This window comes from Elgaria multicarinata, chromosome 17 (assembly GCF_023053635.1).
Source record: "Elgaria multicarinata webbii isolate HBS135686 ecotype San Diego chromosome 17, rElgMul1.1.pri, whole genome shotgun sequence".
NCBI classification, from domain to species: Eukaryota; Metazoa; Chordata; class Lepidosauria; order Squamata; family Anguidae; genus Elgaria; species Elgaria multicarinata.
The window spans coordinates 23,766,525-23,791,981 of NC_086187.1; the positions used below are offsets into that span (position 1 = coordinate 23,766,525).

The 25,457-nt window shown below is 40.4% G+C and overlaps 1 protein-coding gene across 2 annotated transcripts in view; it reads right to left on the minus strand.

Annotated features, from left to right (window-relative positions):
* SDK1 (sidekick cell adhesion molecule 1) overlaps nucleotides 1–25,457 on the minus strand; it is a 563,777-nt gene that overhangs the window by 349,062 nt on the left and 189,258 nt on the right. For both annotated transcript variants that reach the window (XM_063143659.1, XM_063143658.1), the window contains exon 5: nucleotides 2,460–2,593. In XM_063143659.1, the coding sequence (XP_062999729.1) occupies nucleotides 2,460–2,593 (134 nt within the window). The remainder of the gene's footprint in view (nucleotides 1–2,459; nucleotides 2,594–25,457) is intronic.

Consider the following 25,457-nt stretch of genomic DNA (forward strand, 5'->3'; position numbering starts at 1 on the left):
CAGATAAAGCCTGGATGTCACCAAAGCATGAATGTCCAAGGCAAGATAGGGTCGTAGTTGGAGAACCAGCCCAAGCAGGTAAAATTGTCTTGGCCAATGCTGCCACTTGAGCTTCCCCAGCTAGCACTAGGAATGTGTGAATCAGCAAGACTGGCGCTCACTGAAGTTCATGAAGGTCATTCCGATTCGAGTCAGTATCAGTTTGCAAGCTTTGTTCCCCCTGCTTTTTTTGTTAGAAAATCTACGTTTATTTCCGTGAGTATTTTGCCAAATTGATGCATCAATTCTGTGCATGTTTAAATGTTAAAGTGTATTTGTGCACGTAAGAACATCAGAAGAGCCATGTTGGATCAGATCAAGCCATGTTGGATCAGATCAGATCATTCTATTCACATGGCGGCCGACTAGATGCTCGTGAGAAATCCACAAACAGGAAATGAGTGCAATAGCACTCTCCTGCCCGTGTAACAAGTGTAGATAGGATTACTGCCTTTGATTTCTGAAGATAGCATAGAAGCATCAGGACTAGTAGCCACTAATACTCTTCTCAACCAGGAATTTGGCTAACTCTTTTATAAAGCTATCCATCACTACGCCTTATGAAAGCAAATTCCATAGTTTGACTCTGTGCTGTGTGAAGAAGTCCTTCCTTTTATCTGTCCTGAATCTCCCACCAGTCAGTTTCATGGGATGACCCTATTGGGTTCTAGCATTATGAGAGAGGGAGAAAAATGTCTTGCTAGCCACATTCTCCACACAATACAAAATTGTGTACACCTCGTGATTTTGGAGTCTCCTCCACTATCTTTGCATACACTTTCACGAACATATTCCACCTAACTGCAAGCCAGGTGAACTTCATTTATGCCTACTGTGTTCAGTATATTTCTTTCTGTTTTCCTCATTTGTAACCTCAAGGCATCCACCTTTATCTTGTTTACTTTAAAAAAAAAAGTTAACACCTTAATGAGCGTCTCTGAAACCTGCTGTTTCTGGCACTAAAGTATCATCAAAGCAATTCAGACCAAGATTCGAACCTCTTTGTTGGCAAAAAGAATATGTTCCTTAGATCTCAACTTTTCCTGTTATTCTTGTAATCATTATCTTTCCCCTATCAGTCAAAAGACCACCTGCATGAACTTCACACCCTTCTAAAAAAAAAAACCCTCTTCATTTTGTTTCCCTCTCTATATGTCCATGCCATTCTTTCTTCCCTATGGTGTATTGTAAATGTTTTATTCACATGGCCACAGACTGACTATTCCCAAACGTTAATTAAGATCAGAAAATGAGCTGCAGAGTGCATTAGTGGTTATGTAATACAGACCATTAAAGCCAGCTTTATAAATGAGTGTCATTAAATTCTAAGTATAGCTGTTTTTCCTGTGCTGCCAAAAACACACACACACAAATGAGCGAGAGAGAGAGATTGCAGGCACCTTTTATTCAAGTTTTTCTTTTCTTTCTTTCTTTCTTTCTTTTTTTGAGCAACTTAGCAAGGCAGAGGGGAACTTAATTATCAAGCCTATTTTACAAGGTACAACAGGGAATCTGTGGCAAAAGCTGCAAGATATTCTAGGTTTGGCTTCTCAGTTCGTGGCCTCTTCATTAGACATTACGTGGCCTACATGAGTTTTCATGCAAATTACCCCAGAGCCCACTCAAATCACTACCGTTGTTTAAGAGTGTTTGAGAATAGCGTCCTTGGGGAATTCCTTTGTAAGCCTTCAGATAAGACTTTCTGTGACATGGACCCCATTTTCAGTCTTCTGGTAGCAGCTGGGCCCAACCCCAGGGGTTCACTTTATGAAACGCAATACTACTGTCTCTTTCAAAGAGATAGAACAACACAACAGAAGTTGTACCAAGCTGTCTCAGACCAGTCAGATCATGCGCAAGATCTTACCACAAGGAAGTGGTTCAGGTATCAAGGTTCCAAAACTGTAACCATTAATCATGTTCAACATCTGAAATCAGATAATACAGTTCTAGGAACTATATATAATACATACTTCTTTGCATATTTCATCAAGTGGCCATGGCAGCTTCCTCCTTACAGAAGTATTCTTAACCAAATTCTAACAGTAGCAACTGTCAATGCATGGAACGAAAAGGATATAAAAATCTAACTTTTAGAAATATTGATTATAAAAACATGTGCATTTCATTCAAAATGTACCTAAATGTGTGTGGGATTGTTTTTTGTGTTTTTTTAAAAAATGATTTGCATTAAGGAAAGAGGCAGGTTAAAAGCTCTGGGACTGAGACTGTTTGGCTTAATACACATTTAGAATTCATTCACCATTTAGAAGCTGAATTTCTCTCAGGGTCCTGCTTTTTGTAGGTTACACGACAGATGTGATGCCCTGCTAAAGCTACTTTTCTGTATGGGAAGAACGTCTATTGCATTATGTGTGAAGCTTGTTTCAGAATGCATTTGTAAAAATATCAGTACTCACTTGTCACACTCAGGTAAATAAATGGGCTCGTCTTGTTCTCTCCATTTTTTTCATTGACTGCCTGGACATAGTAACACCCGGCATCTGCTGCTGATGTTGCAAGGATGACCAATTGATTTTCTAGCGTGATGGTTCTATGAGGGATGGGAGAGAGAGGAAATGTGTATTAAATTAGGAAAAGAAGAATTACGTTGCAAAAGATGCACACCCCTCACACCTGACAGACTTCTATGTGGCATTCAGAAGACAAATGTCAAAATAACCTAATGCTAAGGAAAAGTGCTAAGCTTCAGATACATCAATGAGTAAGACAGAAGGCCTCTGAAAAGTATTTCTTGGTCTTCCCCAACCAAGGTCTTCCCTAACTGGCTGCCCTTAGATTTTGTATGATGCTTAATGTGACAATGGAAATGGCTAGACCAGGCCTATATCCCGGGATCATCACTGTGCATCCAAATGACACACAGGGATCCCAGGAGCAGGCAGGGACAACCCCTCCATTTGCCTGGGATAATCCTTAAGTCTAGCTAAGGCCAGAGACTAGAATCCAAAGCACTATTTTAGCCATGCCCAAGGACTTATGCATGCTCAGTGGGACTTTGGAATTATTTATTTATTTATTTATTAACAGAGTCCCATGCCAGACCAGCATTTGCTTTTGAAACTCCCCTTTGATTTCAAAAGCAATTTGCTGTTCAACATGAGGGGCTACTGTTTGAAAAACTCAAATCCATGTAGACCGAGTTCTGCTTTCTTTGCACCTTAACCGTAGAAACTGTAAACGGAGCACTTGCACAGCAAACTACATGGATTGCTTGAGATTTGGAATCAGATCTCCAAGGTGTTTAAAAAATAAATAAATCTTTAAGCAGCTTCTGGTGTTTTGATTGGTCAGTGGGTGTTTTCACCCTTCCGCCTAAACTCTATTCTCAATTAAATCCCACCAATGAACCCCATCCATGGAACTAATATTGTTTGTTTGTTACATTTCTTTCCCATCATTTTTCCTCTTGCAAGGAACCACAGGTAGCTGACATGATCCTCCTAATAGCAGCTTAGGATGAAATAAACACAATTTGGATGAAGAAAACAGCACAGAGGAAAAGGGGGTTAACCTTTCCCTCCATCACCACTTGTCCAAACAAAAATAGAAGCCCAACAGTAGGGTGACCATATGACCGGATGGCAAATCCGGGAGGGGGAGGGGAAATCCGGGTTTCCCCCCCAAAGAGCAGCTCTAATGGGAATTAACAAAAATGCTTATAACTCCATCATTTTTTAAGATAAAGACATGAAACTTGGCACAATGGTAGCTCTTAGGAAGGGCTTTAGTCATACCAAATTTGAAACAGATCCGTTCATCCATTGATTTTTTAAGATTTTTTTAAAAATTGAGGTTTTAAAATTATTATTTTTAAAATCGTCATTTTTAAAGCCAAAGAGATGAAACTTTGCACTATAAAAGGATTTGGGTAGCGCTTTAGCCACACCAAATTTGAAACAGTTCCGTTCTTCCATTGATTTTTTAGGAATTTTTTAAAAATTGAGGTTTTAAAATTATTATTTTTAAAATCGTCATTTTTAAAGTTAAAGAGATGAAACTTTGTACCATGATAGGATGTAGGTAGAGCTTTAGCCACACCAAATTTGAAACAGATCTGTTCATCCATTGATTTTTTAGGATTTTTTTTAAAATCGAGGTTTTAAAATTATTATTCTTAAAATCGTCATTTTTAAAGATAAAGAGCTGAAACTTTGTACCATGATAGGATTTAGGTAGAGCTTTAGCCATACCAAATTTGAAACAGATCTGGGGCCAGTAGCAAACCCTGTTAACAACAACAGCAGCTTGCGATGAGTGAAGATACAGTCAGAAAATATATTTGAGGGAAGGGAAGAATGTAACACACAGAGTATAGCAAAAGCTTCAAAGTACAGCAAAACCTACAAAAGTAGGAGTGAGTGACGTTAACTTCAGATACATTGAATCTCTCACTTGTTCTTTATTTCAGTGATTTTAACATTAAGATGTTACGTAGAACAGATTTGTCTTAAATGTGTGCTGTAAAATCAGACGTGACCAAGGCTATGTTCGGGTGGGCACGCCCCCTTGGTACTGGACACGCCCCCTTGGGGGCGACCATGTTGTCCTCCTTTTTGGTTCCCAACTATGGTCACCCTACCCAACAGCTAAGGTAAAAATAAAATCTTTGGTGAATCCTATCTCACATTTCTTGCATCTTGTGCAGTTTGATACCATCAAGTTGTAACTTTTAATTAATACAATTAAGGCCATTCCTCTCAGTAAATACAATTTTATGGAAAAGCTAGCATTTAAACACACAGTTAGCTCACGGGGTTGGAGGGCAGCTTGGGAAGGATGTGTAGACAGAAATCAAAGGCAAAAGAATCTCAGGAGGTAAACATTCCCTATTTATGGCCTGTGCAGTTATCTCAGTTTCATATACCGAAGTGGTACAAATGGCTAATTAGCATGCTCAGCTGAGAAGTCATGCAAGGGGTAGGGGGAGCCAAACTGTCACTAATTGACAGCTATAATTGGACCACCTCATAGGTCAGTGGTGGAATCATCTCAGAGGATTCAGTAAATACCAAAGTCTATCATAAGTTTAGCTTTTCTTCTAACAAATGCTACTATAAACTTCCCTTGTAAAATTGCTCTATTTCTGTTCTTGCCTGTAATACTAGACAATGTTCCACATTTAGTCAGCAATCAGCATCCAGTTTAAAATTAAGATCTACGCCCATTGTTGAACAAATCCAAATCTTGCAGTAGAGATTTCCATACTGCCAACACACGTCTTCAAAAAGCAGAGTGCAGAGAGTGGAAGAATAAGTTCGGAGCAAGATTCGTGTCCAACTGGACATGTTAATGTCTTGCTTAGCTAGAAGTTGGGGAAACAAGGTCAGGGGAGAAAGGTTAAAGGCTTAAAATCTAAGGGCAAAAGCCATAAAACTGATATGAAAATTAAAGAAACCCACTGCAGGTATTAAATGACAAGGCGTGAAGATTCAGCCAGGGCTTGCTGAAGTACTTCACATGGGGAGAAATGGAAGGAGGGAATGTAATTAATGAAGAGATTGCAGCGATTGAGACATGAATTTACTCAGGCTGCAACCTACATAAGAACAAAAGAAGAGACATGCTGGATGAGACCAAGGACCTATCTAGTCCAGAGTTCTGTTCCTACAGTAGCTAACCAGATGCTCCAATATGAAGCCCACAGGATGGATAATATATAGCCATCATGACTAGAAATAGTCATATCTATTTTAGTTGATCAAATGATTGATCTATTCATTAAATTTGCAAATGGATTTTAAAAAACCAATAATTCTGAAACAAGAAGACTAGCTGCATTCTCTTTAGATGATGCCCACATGGGTTGTAGCAGGCATCACCTTAGAAGAGGCATCTCTCCTGTGCATGTGTCAGGGCTGTGTGGTGAGCAGTGCTGTGGAGCACGCCAGGGCTGAAAAGCAATCAGGATTGGAGGGCGAACCAGAAAGCAGGACCAAAGAACAAGCTGGGAAGATGTGGTTGCACCTGTGGGCAGCTGGTTGGCCACTGTGTGAACAGAATTCTGGACTAGATGGACCCTTGGTCTGATCCAGCACATCTCTTATGTTCTTTCGAGTCAGGACCAAAGAGCAAGCCTAGAAGCACAAGAGCCTCGGGTAGTTTTTGTTACTGGGGCCACAGCTAGACCTAAGGTTTATCCTGGGATCATCCAGGGTTCGCCCCTGCCTGAGCACTGGATCCCCTGTGTGTCACCTAGATGAACAGGTTTGACCCCTGGATGATCGAGGGATAAACCTTAGGTCTAGCTATGGCCTGAGTCAAAGTTCCACTGAGACAGGAAGCCCTCTTATACTCCTTCTTGTTCAGGAAGAGCCAATGGCCAAGCTAGACTGTTCTTCACTGGGAAGATGAAGTGTCATGGCTTGCCACATGGAGCAATGATCAGCCATTCCTGACAGTTCCTGCCAGCATGAGATGAAGGGGGAATGCCTTTTCAGATGGTATTTACTATCTGCCTTTTTATAAGCACTTGCATTGAAAAAAATAAAACGGATTAATCTAACTGATTAATCTGATTGCAGCCTAGCATATACTAGCACGTGGACAAGAGTTTAGTTGTAGGGAGAAAGGCCAGATCTACATCTTGTGTCAAATTATTACAAATGTGAAATAAAAAGGATCTAACACGATGAAAGTGGTATATGGCGTATGGATTGTGCTCCACCAGTTATCCGTCCACTTCAATACTGCTAAAAAGCAGCTGTGTAGATCTAGCCAAAGTTTGTAATATGCTGCTCATTGATGAAAAATCGGAAGTACATGTTGGTTGTTTTATTATGGTTTTAACTTTTGTGAACCGCCCAGAGAGCTTCGGCTATTGGGCGGTATAAAAATGTAATAAATAAATAAATAAATAAATAAGTACTCCCCAAAATGGGCCTAAAACAGCTTTCTCAGTTGTGGTTCCCATTTGCAAGATTAAAATTAAACTGCTTAGAAAAAGCACACTTTTTTCCTTGACTGTGATGAGATTGTTTTTGAAAAATGACCATTAATTTTGACAAAGGGATAGTTTCCATTTTCAGTTTTCTCTTTTGACTCATGCCAGCGCCCTAGTTTTCTAACCAAAAGCCTGATTCTAGGATGCTAAGCTTATTTGACTTTTTTGGAGGAGAAGAGGATAAAAGACTGGTTTTAATCTGTCAGTAATTTACCTGTGGCATAAAAGGATAATACTGGCAAAGAAGTATGATGTGTTTAAAAGCAAAAGTGTGCCTAATAGAAAAACCAGCATGCCAATGAATACGTCAACACGTTGAGTCTTCAGGAAAACAAAGGTGAAGGTGAAATAAACCTCCAAGGATGGTTTGAAACAGAGCCCCTGGATCTAATGGAAGGTGGAGAGGAAAACGAAAACAATGTCTCTCATACGGGGGGGGGGGGGGAATAATACTTGCTTGCTTCCTGCCAGATGGCACACCTGGCCTCACATGCATTATTGAAATACTAACAGAGCATCAGTCCAATATAATAGTAAATTCTACTGCTTTTTAACATTAAAACTATGTTAATCACAGCAGGAAAAACAAAGCAAGTAATTCTATCAGAAATAAGGAAAAAACCAGACATGCCGATGCACTTTGAGACAAGATATTGACACTAGTTAGTTTTTTCTTTAAATAAGCATGCTTCACATTTTTATTCTCTAAAATATGCCTTACAACAGATTAGCTGATTTGTACTTTTAGCCCATTATTGTCTATACCAGCAATCTCCAACTGGTCCAGGACCAGGACCCACCTTGGACTCCAAACCTACAACATGGGACCCATTTCACAATTTTCTCCATGCCTAACATGGCGGCAACAGCTTTGCCATAACCCATCTTGAATGATCTTGCGACCCACCAGTTGAAGTCCACTAGTCTAGACTCATTGGCAGTGGCTAATCAGGGACTCAAGTATATGACTTTCCATCACCATCTGCCTGATATGTCTTTTCCATCACCGTCTGCCTGATATTTTTAATTGTATCCTTCCTAAAATATCAAAATGCCAAAAATGAACCTCAACTCTGTTCTGGTCAGATTTAAATATATGAAGTACCATGAAAAGAATTTTCTTTCCTTGACATTAATGAATCTGTGATCAAACATATATGTGAGCAAGCTATGAGTGAGCAAGCATTAAATATAAATTCAGATTAGGTGATTATTATCTTCCAGAAGATCTTAATAAGCTGCAATGTTGATGACCCATTATTAATTTTAACTAATAACTATAAAAGAGCTGCTGCTCACAAGCCACAGACTGAATTAAATTTTAAGCCAAACATGTTAATTTCCGGAGGGGGGGATTCATATACAAATTAACAATGGCCACCACCATATTTATTGATATCAAAAATATACCAGCGGAACTTCACAGTTATGCTAACACAATCCTCTGTATGAATAACCATAGAATATCCTATTATTCCTAAAACGAGGATGCTCGTTTCGGCTTTTTTTTAAAAGGAGTTTTGTATAAAACAAGAAAAGAGGTTGTATCCAAACCTGTCTGTCCACCAGCAGAACAGGTATCACAGGTGAAACAATTTCCCCCTGCCACCCTGCAGCCCACCTCCTGAGCATGCTTGCAAGGCGCACGGAGGAGTGGAAAACAAGGGGAGGCCCCACTAGATTTAACCCAAGATTTCTCAAATAATTTATTTATTTATTTAAAACATTTCTATCCCATCCTTTATCAATAAGATCTCAGGGCAGCATACAGATAAAAGCATACAGTATAAAAACAGTAAATATACACAGCTAAAAGCAAATTAAACCATAAACCAAGTTAAAACAATATATAATTTAAAAGCAGTAAAACTATTGTTCTTGAGTGAACCGTTGTCCTCCATCTCCATCCCAGCTACTACTAGATTTTATATGAACGCTGAAGGAGAGGAGTTAGAGAACGTTCCTTACATTTCTTTCCCATAATTCAATTCTAGAGGAAGTTGAGAGTTCAGAGTTTCCTTATTATTGATTTCCCCCATGCTTTTTTTTTTTTTTTTTTTTAATCCAAGAGACCAACTCCTGGAGAATTAAACATTTGCTAGCTTTTTAGTGACTGCATGATAAACAGATAATGCCGGATTACTGTATCATAGCACAATAAACTCCAAGCCATAGCATAACCTGATTTAGCCTATACTTATGACAGAGCCATCTGCTTAGGAGCCAAAGTGCATTCTTTTTGTGTGTGTGAAAAGGCCTAGATAAAGCCCCTTTTCCAGTGGTGCCACACAGCTAATACAGCTATGAAGCTTGTCTTTGTGCAATACCAAATGCCAGTGTATGAGAGAAAAAGTCTCTGTGCCTTATAAAAACTTCAGTTTATATCATGTCTAACTGGCGCTGATCCTTCTACACAAGGACTTAGGCGACTCAGGGAGAGTGATTTTACTAAGAAATGAGGAGATTATGGGGCAACGACAATGTAATTACTCATGGATTCCCAACAGGATTGTCATCCACTGACAAAGACTTTCTGACATGAGCTTGTCACAAAAATATACTTGTCACTAATTATCCATTGCGTTTTCATTTAAATATTTCCCCCCTTAAAGGCTTTTTAAAAGTAAGTCCAGTACAGCTTTGTATCACACTATCCCTTATAAAGCACTTGTTTTTAACTATGTTCTGGGGATCAGTTAGATGCATATCAAGGGTCACTGAAGGAGAAAACAACTAATGGCAGACAAGCTTCTCTAAAAGACAGTCCTCTGCAGTGTCGTGTGTACAGGGTTGGCCCTACCGTTAGGCAAAGTGAGGCAGCTACCTCACATTGCAAATGGTGTTGGGAAAGGAGTGAGGGCAAGGTATTGGAGAACAGAGCCATGTGTCTCACGGGGCCCGTCCTGCACCCCTGAGGCAGTCTGCTGTAACTCAGGTGCAGTGGATGATATTGTCCCACAGCAAAATGTCTTGGACTGGCCCTGTGTGGGTATATTTCACTTCATGCACAGAAGAGAGAAGAGAGAGGCAGGCAGGCAGGCAGGGAAAGACCATCTCAGGCCCCTGCCTCAGCTGATTTCTGTGTCATCTTGAATTCAAATATATATTGTTCTCTTTAAAAGTTCAGGACAAGATGCTTCTAACCACTATCCCGTTATTTGCTGACTTTTAATCAAAAATGCTGGGCAAAATCCAGCTAAAATCTCATTGATCTCAGCAGAAAGATTGCTTAAACTGAAACCAATGGGCAACTTGCCACTGAAATCAAGGGGACTTAAAAATGCTTCACTTTCGCTGGATTGTCCTGCTGATTTCAATCTTCACCTCCAGAACCCACTATGGGACTGCTCTAAATTTCCTGAAACACGCACTCATCCATTATGAACTCGAATTTTCATGACAGCCATCTTCCACTGGGACTGTCAACCTGGAGAGATGTTTGCAACGATGCTGCTATTTGACATTCATCCATCAGTGCAAAACTAGAACAGAAGCATGGCTCATTGTCAAATCCAGAATTCAACCGTAGTGGGAAAGCACAGCGATCAGGATTTTTTGACCTTTTACAGCATAGCCCAAAAACAAGGAAGAGAGAGACAACCAAAAATAAGTCGTGCAGGAGTTATCCGGAGAGAACCAGGCAAAATAAATAATGTCTGGTGTTAGGGCATGGCAAGGTTGGGAAAGGAGTAAGCAACTCAATAATGAGATGGTAGAATATTTACAACATGGAAATGTTAAGGATCAAGGATCGACCACTTTTTAACACATGAAGAGCCAATGTACAGTTATGCAACGTTATTAAAGTACAACTTGGTATGGTTTCTGCAAAGCTTAGTTGTTTACTGTCAGGTTGGAACTTCCTGTTCTAGAAAAAGGGAAATTGAGGGAGAGGCCAATTCCATTTCATTATTACATCTGTATCTCACTTTTCTTCCAGGGAATTCCAGGTGGCATACATAAGGGTTCCAGGTGGCCTCCTACCGAGGCACTAACCAAACATAGTTCTGCCTCATCATGCTGCATAACGCTTGATAGATGTACAATCTAATGGATGAGCAGAGACAGTTGGTCTCTTTTCTTAATTGAACCTGCCTCCTCTACTCTTATATATGTCAACAGAGTGGTGAAATTGACTAGCCCGGCTTGCAAGTTAATTCTGGTCTAGTTGGTGCCAAGGGAAACTTTGCACTTTTTTTAAGGGCTGGGGAAAATATTATTTATTCATTTTTATTTATTTATTTATTACATTTTTATACCACCCAATAGCCGAAGCTCTGGCAGCTTTCCACCCACACATCCCACACCTTTTGAAGAATGGCATTTGCCCTTCATATATGTGGACACGTATTTATGCACCTTTCCTTTTATGTATTAAAAATAAAAATAAAATACTAAATTAAGTTGCAAAAGAGTTCCTGACTCTTAGGTGTGTTGTATTATTGGGTAATATTTGTTTATTCACATTTTCCCATTGTATACATAGCATTCCTAGACTAGAAAATAAGGAGAGCCCTAAGGGATCAGACAAAAGGTCCATTTAATCCAGAATCCTGTTTCTCACAGTGGAAATCAGATATCTCCAGGAAGCTCACAAGAAGGACATGAAGACAGTGACCTCCCATTGTTATTCTCCAGCATCTGGTACTCAAAGACATACATTCTGTGATCCTGAAGACTGGATGTAGCCACCATGTCTAACAGCCATTGATAAATTCATGGATGAAAATCTGTCTTTAATCTCTAATCCTAGCACTGAACCACCCCAGACTTTCTGAGCCTCAGCAAGGTTGCTGTGTCACGTTCCTTCAGATGTGCCCTTTGTAGTATGCATTACCCAGGAGGTATTCTATTCTCCCAAAGATAAATATTACATAGAAAGGGGGATTTCAGCTTTGCTTCAGGAGCAAAACAGGGTTTCACAATTTCTGCCCTAGCTTGAATCTCTCTCAAATTGCAGAAGGAAGGGGGAGTTAAAATTAGTTTCAATAAAGGAGTATCCACATGGTCTTGAGACCCAGAACTCATAGCTAATTAGTCTCTCTCTCTCCCTCTCTTTATAGTGAAGTACCAGATCATCTTCTGTTCCTGATCAATGAAAACAGAACCTGTGTGTGTCAGCCAGCCAAGGGAACGGCAGTGCTTCAGGCATATTACAAGATCCTGATGAAGGATAAACAACTTACTGAGCAAGAAAAGCTATTCAGAAACAAGCACTTTTCATAATAAGGAAGGGAGATGCCAAAAATGATATGAAATGAAATGGTTGCATTTTCATTATGCTACAAGTTTGCCGCCATTCCAAAAGAGCATAATTATCACCCAAAATCCAGTCTTTTATTCATTTTATTTTTAAAATACTAAGAGACAAATAGTCGGACCAAGAGACAAAAATACTCATAATGGCCATACTTGAATTCAAGCTCTCAAGTGTTATCCACACTCTGGGGATGTTCTGTTATTTACAATCACAGCAGCTTCCAAATGCACCCTTTAAAAGATAAAATACAAAACACTGCCAACAATGGGAACATCAGGGGAAAAAATCTATTTTCTATTCAAAGGAAAAAGCTTACTGAGGCCAAGGGGCTTATATTTCAACAGAACCTATTTTCTGTGGTTTTTTTGAGTGACCATATACATCCAACTCATTTTACTCCTCTAAATACCTGGACATAGCTGGACATAGCCAGGACCCAAATGTGATTTTTTGGGGTCCCAGTGCAAACTTACAACACAGGCCTCCTCTTCTACACACATCACAATCCCATCCCAAACATACAATTTAAAGTGTCATGAAAGAAGTGCTATTTTAATTTTGAAAGTGTGTGTGTATGCATTATCGCCCTTTGCTATAACATCCATATTACAAAGGAGTTCTTGGTTGGTCCTAATGAAGGTACTATCCAGGAGTTGCAGCCTGCCTAAGGCCTCCTGTGTTTCTAGGACGTGGTATAGTGTATTTGTGTCCCCCAACTGCTACCATACTTAGGGCATATCTAGCAGTCATTGGGGAGGAGAAGAGTAAGAATTAGTTAAATATATAAGGAATGTTTGTACACAATTTGGCTATTGAAACTATTCCCAAACCACTGTTTTTCAAAGGGAACAGCCTAAATGAGAGAAGAACACAAAGTCAATATGTATTTGGAGTTTTGGTGACCAGTATTCAAATACAAATAACTGTGAGCTTATTTTCCCATCATGAGGTGACATTCTTTCTTCACAGAGAATCTTTCTCCTTTATTATAAGGAAAGAATCTCTTATGTTATTAAAATAGGAGCTAGCTTTCAGATATATGATGAGAGCCTGCTATGCTATGGATGTATTCAATTTTTATTGAGCCCTCTGTGGAAGTGATTGATGTTTTTTTTTCCCCTACGGTTACACGGGCAAGCCCACTTGAAAATACTGCACTGAGCAAAAAGCAAATTAGCAATGAAGTACGCACACACACACACACACACACACACACATCCTTTGTCATAGGGCAACCTAGTGAGCAGATGGTGAATGAGGTGACAATGACAGAGATGAATTTTTAATGACAGAGCAATTGTTTTAGTCCATAAATTGAGAAAAGCTTTAACACTGCCAAGCTTGCTTGTCCCACTGCTGTTTATGCTGCTGCATTAGAGCACAGTGCTGCTGCATTTGCTTCTTAGTTCTGATGGGCTTGTTATCTTAAGAGTTGAAATCGTGCTCTGACATAAGACGTTGCAGTTCTGTGGTCCTAATGACACAAGGTAAAGTAAGCACGGTGTGTAACATAGCTAATTGGGATTTGTTTATGCTGGGGGGGGGGGGGGGTTGATGACCAGACCTTCCATTTGCATTTGGCTTGACCCAATATCCTCTCTGCCAAACACCTGCTTAATTATGAATATAATTGCAGACCTAGGATGCTCTGGATCAAGGATGGCCAACTAACAGCCTGAGATAACTCTATGAAATTTGAATCAAGGCTATGGTTAAAATGTTTCATACTTTCACTCAGAAGACCAATTTTTCAACACATGTATTTTTCTTGAAAGAGGTCAGCTTCTGTGGCAAACCATTTCTAGCCCCTGGGAAACTCTTTGGAGAATAGTCACCTTGTTGGAGAATAGAGTCTAACCATCCCTGGTTTAGAATACTATCACAGAAGAGAAAACTACAGAGTGCTCTTCCAGGATGACATTCTCAGGAAATCACGACAGGGGGATTTCCTCTCCCTCTAGATACTCAGAGCATTTATCTATCAAACAAACAAAAAATCCACACTTACACTTAATGGCACCTGTCCCCTTAAAAAAAGGAAAATAAGATGGCAATTACAGCTGTTTGTCACAGTGGATACCATGCACATACCATGCTTTAGGATCAGAGAAACTGTGTTCCTAGATACTGTAAAGCTGTCTTCCATCTTCCAGGAGACAAAGAAGCACATCAGGACTGGACAAAGAAATCTTCCAACCTGCCCCAAGTTTAAAAGTCCTTCATGCACAGTTCTGCTTTGGAGGAGGAGTCAATATTCACTCAAATCAAATTTCTTGCAAGACAGAGGTCAGTAAATAAAGAGATGACAAGCAAAACTTTGGGTTTAAACAGGGCCACATTTATTAAAGATCTGCAAAGGGTGAACCTATAGAGCATCCAGTCTGGCCTGGTACAGACCTTTCTGAGTAGGGCAAACCATTCATGGCCCATGGGTTGGCGCTGTACAATTCGCCCTCCCACTGGCCGTACCTTTTGGGGTAGGGAGACCTTCCAGTGTCACCCCCAACTCATGTCGCAGGGCTATGGGTGGGTGAGAAAGGTTGGCCTCAGCGGTAGCCCTTGTCTTCCAGCCAGGCCGTGGGGCTCAAAGACGGGAGCCCTCAGGAATTACCAGTCACCACAACAGTTCCTGTGAATGCTCCCCATTACAAAATCCCTCTGGATGCATGCTCCTTCCTGCCTATCTCAGTGTCAAAGTATATGGCAGAAGGCATTTTGTTTTAAGAGTATGTATCAGTGACTAAACAGTTAAAAGTTTTGAAGAACTAAAAAGTTGTACAAAAAAAAAAAGATTCTCTCAATTCTTAGTATTATTACTATTATAGTTTAATTTCCCCTACTTCTGCCTAATGCTTTTTTGTATGCCTGACAGACATTCTGTTATGACTGCAGGGAATAGACAACTGCTACTTGCCTGTTCATTTTCAATTCCTTTAATAGCACTTGGATTACACACAGTGGGTGGGTGGGTATTTCTGCTTCATACACTAGTTTTCTCAACAACGCTTTGTGTTGGAATACGTTACAAATCACAATCCCCATGTCCCTTGAATCCACACATTTTGCATGAAATGTAGACACAAACTGTAATGGGCATGTTTATCTTTGTCTCCAAATAATCATGTCTTCCCTGAAATGTTTTCTCCGTGTTATTTTCAAGTTCGTCAATCAATTCCATGTTTCTTAAATACGACACACTGGAATGGCTTAAAACCATAAATATCTGCAGTTAAGCAAAAGCGTAACAAAATAAATAAGATTTTAAGACTAATTTATAACATGCAGAAATCAAATTTGAACAGCAAGATCCATAAAAGTGTTACTCATGATGAAAGTAAGGCACCAAATCATTAAGGATGAAATCCTACATATATTTAAACAGAAAAAAGTCCTATAACTCAGAGCATTTCCCAGCTAGCATGGGAATGCTGGGAGTTATAAGACTTTTTACAGTCTAAACATGCATAGGATTTCACCCTAATAAAATATACTTCAACCCCATAACATCCTTATCCTAAAACCAGTGGAAGGCGTAATATAGCATCAACATGTATATTCTCTTTCTGCAGTATCACCCTGTCAAAAAAAGGAATAATAAGAGAGACCCAAGAAATGTTTCATGTACCCTCCATATGTTGGATTGCAACTCCCTGACTACTGCCATGCTGGCAGGGGCTGATGGAAGCTGTAGTCCAACAACATCTGGTCAGCCACATGTTTCCTACCCCTGTAAGGCATGTAACAGTAATATTCATCCTTAAAGATAGCCTAGAAATTTTAGATGGATAGAAAATCCAGCTTTTAGAATATTTCTGCACCTCCCTCCTCCTACATAGAGGCAACCATTTCTCTAATGTGCTTTTGCAATGTGCACTTTGAAGAGCAAAAAGTACTATTATTTGGGGAATAATATTTATTGTGCTTGTAACTTGGCCTTCTCCAAAACCTGAGCACAGTGTGCAGGGGGACTATGCCATATTATCCTCATAACAGCTCAGAGGTTAGTCAAAGAGATTTTCCCCAGGCTACCAAAGGAGGCCCCTGGTTGAGCATAGATACAAGACTCCCTGGTAAATATGTCTGACACTCTCTGATTAACGCTCAATTTCTGCGCCTTCAGGATGCAGCATCAGCCTGAGCTTTCTGCTGCGGGAAGTATTGTGGGACTTTGCCTTTCAGTGCCATCGGTTTCCCAAACGTTTCTGTGTTCTGCCAGAAGGTACTTTTCTATTTTAAAGGGAAGTGCAAGAAAGCTGGGGGTTTTGCCGAGTCCTCACAATTCTAGTCCTAAAGTCCTCATAATTTTTATCCAATATCCTGTCAAATACATCTCTTCAGGAACTTCTGGGACTGAGAATGTGCCATCCTCAAATAGTACTTATGAAAAGATGTTGAGAGAAACGTTTTTCAGTGCTGCTTCTGCTTTGGATAGTTTGCAGGACAATTTTCCTCTCTTGTCAGAACTTTCTCCCTTTAATCGTGTGTGTGTGTGTGTGTGTGTGTGTGTGTGTGTGTGAGAGAGAGAGAGAGAGAGACAGAGAGAGAGACAGAGAGAGGCCTGTATCCCGGGAACATCCTGGGATCATCCCTGTACATCCAAATGACACACAAGGGATCCCAGGAGCAGGCAGGGACGACCCCTCCATTTGCCTGGGATCATCCTTAGGTCTAGCTAAGGCCAGAGTCAGACAGGGTTTGGTTAAAGGAAAAGGGAGAAGTGGAGAAGAAAGTCTTTTGCCCAGCATCTGAGCCCCCATGCATTATTGAATAAAGCCTAATTACATGCAATTTTACAGCCTCACCTAGACAGGGATAGCTTTGCCACTGTGGTAGAAGCATTAGTAATCTTAAGACTGGATGACTGCAATGCATTCTATGTGGGGCTGCCCTTAAGGCTGCTCTGGAACCTGGAGCAAGTGCAGAATGCAGCAGCTTGGCTTTGTCAAGAGCTCCCTCTTTTCAGCATGTAACTCCTTTGCTGAGGGAACTGCACTAGCTGCCTACTGGCTACCAGGCCAGGTTTAAGGTTTTGGCACTAGTGCACAATGCCCTAATCAACTTGGGACCAGGATACCGGGAAAAGTGCCTTCTCCCTCACCGACCTGCCTAGTCACTGGGGTCATTAGAGGGCAAGCTCCTGGTGGTTCCACATGGACCTATGGCCCGACTGGAGTCCACCAGGAGAAGAGCCTTTAGTGTGATGGGCCCTTCTCTTTGGAACTCCCTGCCCCTGGAGGTCAGGCAGGTGCCAATAGAGACTCAGTCCCATCATTGAACACAAGGCACTGAGAGTGAGCTTCTCTGGAACACGCCTATTCTCTGCAGTCATTTCTGTACAACTGCTATGTCAAATTTATAATAAATCTCTATTAAATAAAAAGCCAGCCCAGGATCAATCAATTAAACATCTATCCACCTACAATATCCTGGTTATAAAATGTAATGAGAAGGTACAGCTTAAATATCATTAGCCGCAGATTTCTATAAGCTCAAGATAATGTGAAATGTAAGTAGAAATAACACCTATCATTTAAAATCCAAAGAGTGCAATACAAAGATATTCACAAGAACTAGGGCACCAAGAAACTATTTAAAATCTTAATAAGCAAATATTAGAAGATGCTTTGCCATGTTAAGAAAATAAACAGCACTTTTAGGAAGTTATTTTTGATATCCTGTTCAATAACATCACAGTTGGATTTTCAAATAAGCAGCTTGGTAACATTATTCAAAGGTATGCTTTCTGTTCCTTTACAATGTTTCTCCCCATTTCCTACTATTGGGAATATTATTTTTAATGATATTGTACAAAAAGAGGGGAAAGGTTCACACAGGGTACAAAAACGATAGTATGTAGGACCAAAAATATCCATTGTTTGTAAACACAAACAAAGAAATGGGCAGGTAGACCCTTATTTGTCTTGGAGAACTTACAATCAAGTAACAAGGTTTACTACATACTTATTTATTACATTTTTATGCTGCTCAATAGCCGAAGCTCACAACACCATGCCCTAGTATGCAGACCACAGATTATAAGAATAGTTCGTTACTGCTTATCCTTGATTTAATACTTACCGTGTCCCTCAGTATATTGAGCCAACACACACTAGCAGCATTCAAATTCCCTTCCCTACGTGCACAGAACAATGTTGCAGTGCAAACAATGTCCTCGATCTCTGGAGGGTGTTCAGAGGAGGGCAACGAGGATGATCAGGGGTCTGGAAACAAAGCCCTATGAAGAGAGACTGAAAGAACCGGGCATGTTTAGCCTGGAGAAGAGAAGATTGAGGGGAGACATGATAGCACTCTTCAAATGCTTGAAAGGTTGTCACACAGAGGAGGGCCAGGATCTCTTCTCGATCCTCCCAGAGTGCAGGACACGGAATAATGGGCTCAAGTTACAGGAAACCAGATTCCGGTTGGACATCAGGAAAAATGTTAGAGCAGTACAACAATGGAACCAGTGACCTAGGGAGGTTGTAGGCTCTCCCACACTTGAGGTATTCAAGAGGCAGCTGGACAACCATCTGTCAGGTGGATTAATGTTTAGGGTGGATTCCTGCATTGAGCAGAGGGTTGGACTTGATGGCCTTATAGGCCCCTTCCAACTCTGCTATTCTATGATTCTATGATTCTTAAGCATGGATTGATCAGAAGGGCAACAGCCACTTCCTCTCCCTCCCTCTTCCCCTGCCCCACCTTCTCATGCTTTGAACAATGGTGTAGAATTGTGTGTCCATCAGCGCTGGTCATGGTTAGCACTAACCGGAATTGCCACAGTTTGAAATGAGGATTTGAAGAGAGTTTGCAAACCCTGGTTATGGGCTACTCATGATTCAAGCTGAAGATTTCACTATGAATAATGTCAGTCTTCAGAGGACCCTGTTACCCGAACCCCCACCCCCAATACTTCACTAAACTAAATATTTCTCACATGTCACCATGAAAGAAACAAATTCTGAACGCCATTATAATTGAAGGAGTAAGAATTGCTATTGAATACTTGAGCTAGTCTGATTTCTTAATAATGGTTCATGCCCCCCTTCCTCTTCTCTATCTAAACAAAAATATTTGCTCCTGGAGAAATAGAGATCTCAGAAATTAATCAAATGCTCTGCTTGGGCTTGATTATTCTGTGGCTAAAGCTGATGGGATTATCTCTTGGTTACTGATAACCCACTCGACAGTCAAAATGTAACACTGAACTCTGGGAAGTAAATACAGACAACTTTTACCCATCTATGCAGCACTGAAGACATGTAAGATACAAGGATAAAGCTCTTGCAAACTAGACTAAATATGAGCATTGCCTGCAAGTTAGCAACGTGCCATCCTGTTTTGGAGCTGTGAACAGAATGCTGATGCTCCTCACCTTGCCAGGGACTTTGATAATAGCCATGCCAAGAACTGAATGCCTGTAATTCCAACACAGTCTTCACTGCATCTGTCTTCACATATTTATCTCTCAACTTGCAGACATTTCTGCTGCTGAGGCTTTGGGGATTTGCTCATGTAACACAGCAAAATGCTGGTGCCTGCGAATCCCCTCGTCTGGAGAAGAAGAGGCACTATTACTGAGTTAATGGACAGTATACATAGTTCCATCACCCTCAGTTACTGACTCATATTATCCACTTCACTCTGTAATGAGGATCTCACTTTACTTGCTCACATTTATGTAACAGCAGCATCAGCTATCCACTAATCCTGCAGCACACTGAAATGTACAAGCAGATGCTGGGAAACATTAAAAATATCCTTATCACTTCGCTGCAGGAATATCAACATAAGCAGGGGAATTGATTTCCAGTTTAAAATAACCAAATAAACATGTTTTGCTTCTTAACTAAACTTTGCCAGTGTCAAAAGACTGATTTTATTATTCCTGCCACTAGTACGAGAAAAGAAGGGTTAAATTAGATTTTAAGTGAGACAGGAACATGTTCACTCCCTTTATGGATTTCTTCTAGATAGCACCATTACAAGCTTGGGAACTTACTGTCTGTATGATCGTACCCCAAAGTGAGCAAAAGGCGACAGGGACAAACATGTCTGACCAATCCAATAAAGCAACACATTTAACTAGGTATGGTGTAGTGGCTAAGGTGTTGGACTGGGAGTTGGGAGATCTGGGTTCTAGTCCGCACTCGGCCATGAAAACCCACTGAGTGACTTTGGGCCAGTCACAGACTCTCAGCCCAACCTACCTCACAGGATTGTTGTTGTGAGGATAACATGGAGAGGAGGATTATGTATGCTGCCTTGGGTTCCTTGGAGGAAAAAGACAGGATATAAATGTAATAAATAAATAAATAAACTAGGTAACCTTTCCGGATTTAACCTATCTGATACTCAGTCACACAATTGCTTCCGCCTACCAGGAGAGGAAGCACAAACGCCATACGAAAGGAAAGAAATGTTAAGCTACTAGCATACAACTGTAAAGTATGGATAAAGTGACTCAAAATGCACAGGCCAAATCCTGCTCCCAGAAACTCCCCACTTGGCCTCTATCCCAGCCTCTAATCCCAGAGATCTCTTAGGGAGGAGAAATGACAGAGGCGGCAAGCGAAACACCCAACCTAGGGTGAGAAGAGCCAACACAGGGCAGGATCTACACTACTGCCTTAAAATGGTTTATAACAGTATTGACAACTGTTGGGGCCCACGACACATTCTCCGCCTCGCAAACTACAACTCATAGTTCCACAGAACAAGGACTTACACTCTTTTCTAGAGAAGGGCAACCCCCTCACTATTCAGAATGCTACCCTTATCTTACAAGATCTGGAAATTTGTTTCTATAAATACCTCCCTGACCCTGCCCGGCAATGCTTGGTCCCTGCGACAGAAGCATCAAGGAAGGATCCTGGGGCAGGGGAATGCCCTCACTGTTCATACTGGTGCAAGTAGCAACTAAAGAGCACATCTTCTGCATCTTGGCTTCTTCTGGGAAGGAATCAATGGGAAAAGCCAATGCTGCTGTCCCTTCAGCCCTTGCTCAATTGAAAATACAGCCACTATTAAAAAGTTAGTTGCTGAGCGGGGTCTTAAATTGTTAAAGAATTGGATGGATGTTAGGTGAAGTTAACATCGTGGCTGATGTAACATTTAACTGCACTTAAGGCTGGCATCAGGAATTCACGTTCCAGAAGAGACAGGCTGAAGGGAGGGAGGAAAGTTGGGAGCAATCCGGCAGCCGGCTCTTGAGTGCTTAACCGTGGTGAAGCAATCGGCAGCATTAAGGCCGCACCAGCCCAATGACATGTTTGTCAAAGCAACATGCTAAATACAAACGCTTGTAAAGGAAACATCTTGATTAGCTGTTAGCTGACACAGCTGAGCAGAACCAATTCAATACTTGGAAAGGCAATGGTGCATGCATGCTGACACCATCAGTGCTACAGACACAAGGTGCTGAACTTGTCCGCAACACGGAATGGGCTTTATAACTTTGCCTAGGCATGCAACACAGTTGATCCTTCTATAATCTTGTTTAATACTGTAACCCTCAAATGAAGATGCCTTCCTTATTGCTAACTCGTTTATATGGAACAGTTCTCTTATATGACTCCTCATTCTGTCTTGGTAGAACACACCATGATGATTTAGCGTTGTTGTACAAGCATCTAGATCTTTTAATAAAATGTTTGAAAATCTAAACAAGAAATGAAACCTGTTGTCAAGCGGAATACAGAGCACTGTGGGAATTGTGACTATCCTATTGCTAACGTCCACAAGAGGAAGCCCCTTCAAATTAAGTTGCCTGTGTTCTCACATGAGCTGCTAAAAGGATTGCAGTCAAACTTTCTTCACAAGGGAAATTAAACCGTTTTAGCAAAGCTTTGAACACTGGATGACTTACATTGCATCTGTGTTTGGCCACTTCCCTGTCAAATAATATAAGTGTTGTGATTTTCATTATTTATCTTTATTTCTAAGTTGTTTGAGCAGTCTCCAGAGGGGGGAAATGATTTCTCCTATTTGTTTCAATAAAAGAGCCGGCATTTTATCAGGAGTATGGTCTGTGTAGATTTCATATGCTAAACTGAAAACATGGTATTAACTGCCAAGCTATGAGCCCTGCCTGTTTTAAACTCTGTGCCTTTCCTTCTGTACATTAATTTATTATAAGTATTTGCATACCACTCCTAAGAGTACTTTACAAACAAAAAAGAATAGAATATTTAAAATGTAAACACAGAGACAAAAATAAGCTAAAAACCAAAATGCTAAAATCGGCATGAAACGCTTGAGCGCAGGATTAAAACTGAATCTAAAAAGTTTGGGAAAATATAAAGATCTGTGCCTGGTACTGAAAGGACAATAATGTTCCTTAAACAACACCTTTTAAACTCCACATTTTACTTTGCCTGCAAATCACAACTGTATTAGGTAACCATCCTTAGCTCTTCTTAAAGGTCATGTTAATTTTTCTTCCTATGCTAATTTTTGCTATAGCTATCTCTACTTCATACAAATGAACTGGGGGGATCTGCATTTTAAGACTCTGAACTGTACTGAGAGATGGCAACTAAAGAGAAGGGATTAAAAATGAAATCAAATATGGTATTACAACCATGATCTCCAAGATGAAGGTTTATCTTCCAATGCACTGATAAAGCAGAAACTGAAGTAGCCACCGCTGCCCAGGAAATGGTGGTGTGGAGAGTCCTTGCAACTGAAAGGATGGGAGGTAAGTAGAGAAACAAGGGAGGAAGCATGGAAGGAAAGATGGGACCAGCCATGGTTCCTTCATCTTCACTCTGGTTTGCATGGTGGGTTAATTCATCCCTGGGGCTTAGCAGGTGGACATTTTGGACATTCAAGTGGTTTGTGTTGTGCAAACCCAGCAAAGTTCAGATTGTTAACAAACCATCCATGGGCTGTTTTAAGGATGTTAATGATGGCAACAACCCAGGATTGCCAGGCTCACATAACAGAAACCACAGTCGTGGTGTGAATACACAAAAATCACCCAGCATGTGCCAGCATGTGCCGCAACCCACCCTGGCTTAAATAAATCACAGTGGCCTGCAGTGATCATATATTTAAAGATAAATTCCCATGACCCAGAAAACAAAACAAAAAAACAGCAGCTTTGTGAAACTATATTAGCAAAAACCCAGTTTAGTTTCTTAGTAATATGTAAAACATATTATGGCTTTTCTACATGAGGCATTTATCCTATTTATTTATTTATTACATTTATATACCGCCCCATAGCTGAAGCTCTCTGAGCAGTTTACAAAAGTTAAACCAGTTGTTTACAGGTTTGTTAGATGGAGTTGTGACCCTCCAGTTCTGCTTCTTCATCTAAAGAACACTTTTAGCAAGTTTTTTAGAACAGGGAAAATGCAGCATTCATTTGTAAAAGCCAAAGAAAACCTTTTTTTGCTTGTGTACTTGTGCTATTCCACTGTACAACAATGCCACTTAGAGGTTATGTAGACAAAAAGCAGGAAAGGAAACACTCCTTGTATAGTGCTCAGATCGCAGTTCTGCAACAAAACTGAAGTAGATACAGCAGATTAACAGCTGATTAACAGCCTCGTGTAGAAAAACTCAAGGAACCAAGTGCATTGCCAGTTATAGATTTTGGATTGATATTATAGTGCAATCTTACTCAGAAATCCCATTGAGTTTACTGGGTCTTAATCTATGTGTATAGGATTCCAGCCTAAACAAATATTTAGCCATAGCAGATTATCATGCAAATGAGAATGGAAAGATGTAATTTACGTTCCAAAGTAATACAATTTTCTTCACACCTTTGCTATTTAGGGCCATTAATGTAATGCTAAATTACAATTATAAATAATTAAATTACTCAGCAAAATCATCTAGGGGGATTCAGAATGCCTGAAACTGAACCACAGTGATTCTACAGGAGACTAAATTCTTATGTAAGGGGGCGGGGGGGAAGATGCCTGCACAAACTTTTCCCCAAAAGGGCTATTACTTCTGATTAGAGCTAACAACTGCAGCAAGACAGCCAGAGAGTAATGGATGACAAAAGATTCTTGCACACTTCTTGGAACATTATAGCCCCCAAAGCACTCAGGGCCCATCATTGGGGATCTTCTGCAGGGAGGAAGTTGACAGGAAGCCATACACTATAGCATGTTAAAGAGAAAGCTCACAGAAGTGTTAAATTAATAAGGAAAGTTTGATTGCTGCAGTGAGCTTGTTGTAGAGAGAGGAAAATATCTTACTGGCTATGGGAAGGGTTTTGTTGTTAGAATGGTGACCTTGAATTCAGCAAAGCAAACAAGCAATTTCTACCTAAAAGAAAAATAAGAGTGGACAAAGATCACGTTCAGTGTATCCTATTTTTTCCGCCCTCCTCTTATTTTCCTGCAGAATATATTACTTAACATTTATTTAGTGCCATATGGTGTTTAAAGTGCCCTATCTACATTAGTAACACTACATTATCTTCAAGTGAGGACTCCCGGTTTCACAGCTCTGTTTCTTACAATGCAATCCTATATGGGTATATTCAGAAGTAAATCCCATTCCGTTCAACAGGGCTTACTCCCAGGTAAGTGATTATAGAGTTGCATTAAAAAATCATAATCATAAAAGAGATTGGAAAGAATAGTAAAAGATGTTTCAAAGTCCTGGAAGCAGGTAGAGGGGCGAGGTCTTTGCCCTAGTCTAAATGGATAACAGTGATGGTGTCTGGCAAACCTCCCGTGGGGTGTTAATTCCACAAATGGGGTGCTACAACCAATTTGTCCCTGTCCCCAATCTCCACCCAGCTCCCCTCAGATAGTGGGGGAACCCGGGGAAAGGCACCTGAAGATTACAATCCAGGGGCAGTTTCATGTGGGAGCAAAGATCCTTCAGAAGCAATGTGAATGCTTCCCAATTCAAAATAAATCATGAATAATATCTCTGCAAATAGAAAACCAGCACATCAAGAAAAAGGGTTCTTTGAGCCCCTGCCAAAGGAAGTGAGGCAGGTGGCTACCAGGAGCAGGGCCTTCTCTGCTGTGGCACCCTGGCTGTGGAATGAGCTCCCTAAGGAGGTTCGCTTGGCACCTACATTATATGCTTTTAGACGCCAGGTGAAGACCTTTTCATTCTCCCAACATTTTAACAATCTATAAATTTTAAATAACATGGTTTTAAATTTGTAATTTTGCATTGCTGCTGTTTTTATCTGGTTGAGCTTTTATATTGTAT